The sequence below is a fragment of the Hylobates moloch genome, unplaced genomic scaffold, assembly GCF_009828535.3.
Source record: "Hylobates moloch isolate HMO894 unplaced genomic scaffold, HMol_V3 SCAFFOLD_10, whole genome shotgun sequence".
NCBI lineage: Eukaryota > Metazoa > Chordata > Mammalia > Primates > Hylobatidae > Hylobates > Hylobates moloch.
In genome coordinates, this window is record NW_026652285.1 from 26658906 (window position 1) to 26660717 (window position 1812).

Below are 1812 nucleotides of genomic sequence, written 5' to 3' on the forward strand. Positions count from 1 at the left end.
CACACACACACACACACACACACACACAGAGGCCAGGTTTGGTGGCTCACATTTGTAATCTCAGCACTTTGGAAGGCTGAGACAGACAGATCACTTGAGGCCAGGAGTTCCAGACCAGCCTGGCCAACATGATGAAACCCCATCTCTACCAAAAATACAAAAAAAAATTATCCAGGGGTGGTGGCGCATGCCTGTAATCCCATCCACTCAGGTGGCTGAGGCACAAGAATCACTTGAACCTGGGAAGTGGAGGTTGCAGGGAGCTACTGCACGCCAGCCTGGGAGACAGGGCAAGACTCTTGTCTCGAAAAGAAAACCACACACACAGGCCAAGCACGGTGTACGCCTGTAATCCCACCACTTGGGAGGCTGAGGCAAGTGGATCACCTGAGGTCAGGAGTTCGAGACCAGCCTGGCCAACATGGTGAAACTCCGTCTCTACTAAAAAAATACAAAAATTAGCCAGACATGGTGGTGGGCACCTGTAATCCCAGCTACTCAGGAGGCTGAGACAAAATTGCTTGAACCCAGAGGCAGAGGTTGCAGTGAGCTGAGATCGCGCCATTGCACTCCAGCCTGGGTGACAGAAAACCACACACACACACACACACACACACAGACAGACACACACACACACAGAAAATAGGAGAACAAGAATTACAGAAAAGTGGAAAAAGGTTTTGTCAAACTTCTTCAGAATACAGGCTCTACACTGAATAAGAAGTGAATCAATGTATATAATTTCAATAATATTCTTTCCTCTCATCCCTATTAAATAAACATAGCACAAAATACGTAAAGAATATCAGCATCAATGAGTAACCTGCCTAGAGAGCTTGCGTATCTCAGCTTGGCCCCAGTGACAATCCTCCAGAGACATGTGTGCAGAGAAGCACAAAGAATGATCAAGTGGGCAGAACATAGCAGGTGTTGTCTCTCACCTCTGCATAATGTTCCACATGAGCCAGCTCCATCTCTTCATCCCCTTCCCAGTCTCTCCAGTTATCAAAGTCCACAGACAGCCACACTGGCTGCAAGAAGAAGCACCAAGAGTCACAGGCCAGGAGGGCAGGAGCAGGAGTGTGTGGGAGAGTGTGGGCATATGCATGGGAGCATGCTTGGGGAAAAGAGGGTCAGTAGGTCCATAGTCCTCCCAACTGCACCCCTTTCACCAGCCCCCTCCAGGTTCCCATGTCATCATCATCATCCACAAAGATTTACCAGGAACCTGCCAATCTACACACAAAGCTAGGCATGATAGAGTCTGAAAATCTCAGAAGTCCTACCCTCCAGCCAGGCATGGTGGCTTACGCCTGTAATCTCAGCACTTTGGAAGGCCGAGGCAGGAGGATCACAAGGTCAGGAGTTCAAGACCAGCCTGGCCAATATGGTGAAACCTTGTCTCTACTAAAAATACAAAAATTAGCCAGGCGTGGTGACGGGCACCTGTAGTCCCAGCTACTCGGGAGGCTGAGGCAGGAGAATCGCTTGAACCCAGGAGGCAGAAGTTGCAGTGAGCCAAGATCGTGCCACTGCACCCCAGCCTGGGTGACACAGCAAGACTCCATCTCAAAAAAAAAAAAAACAAAGCCATCCTGGCTAACACGGTGAAACCCCGTCTCTACTAAAAACACAAAAAATTAGCCGGGCGTGTTGGCAGGCGCCTGTATTCCCAGCTACTCGGGAGGCTGAGGCAGGAGAATGGCGTGAACCCAGGAGGTGGAGGTTGCGGTGAGCCGAGATCGCGCCACTGCACTCCAGCCTGGGGGACAGAGAAAGACTCCGTCTCAAAAAAAAAAAAAAAAAAAAAAG

General features: G+C 49.8%; 1 protein-coding gene across 1 annotated transcript in view; it reads right to left on the bottom strand.

Moving 5' to 3' along the window:
• The window catches only part of LOC116474896 (alanyl-tRNA editing protein Aarsd1-like), a 31707-nt gene that overhangs the window by 23080 nt on the left and 6815 nt on the right, over positions 1–1812 (bottom strand). Inside the window, 1 exon segment of the mRNA XM_032163739.2 lies at positions 921–1031. Coding sequence (XP_032019630.2) covers positions 921–1031 — 111 coding nt within the window.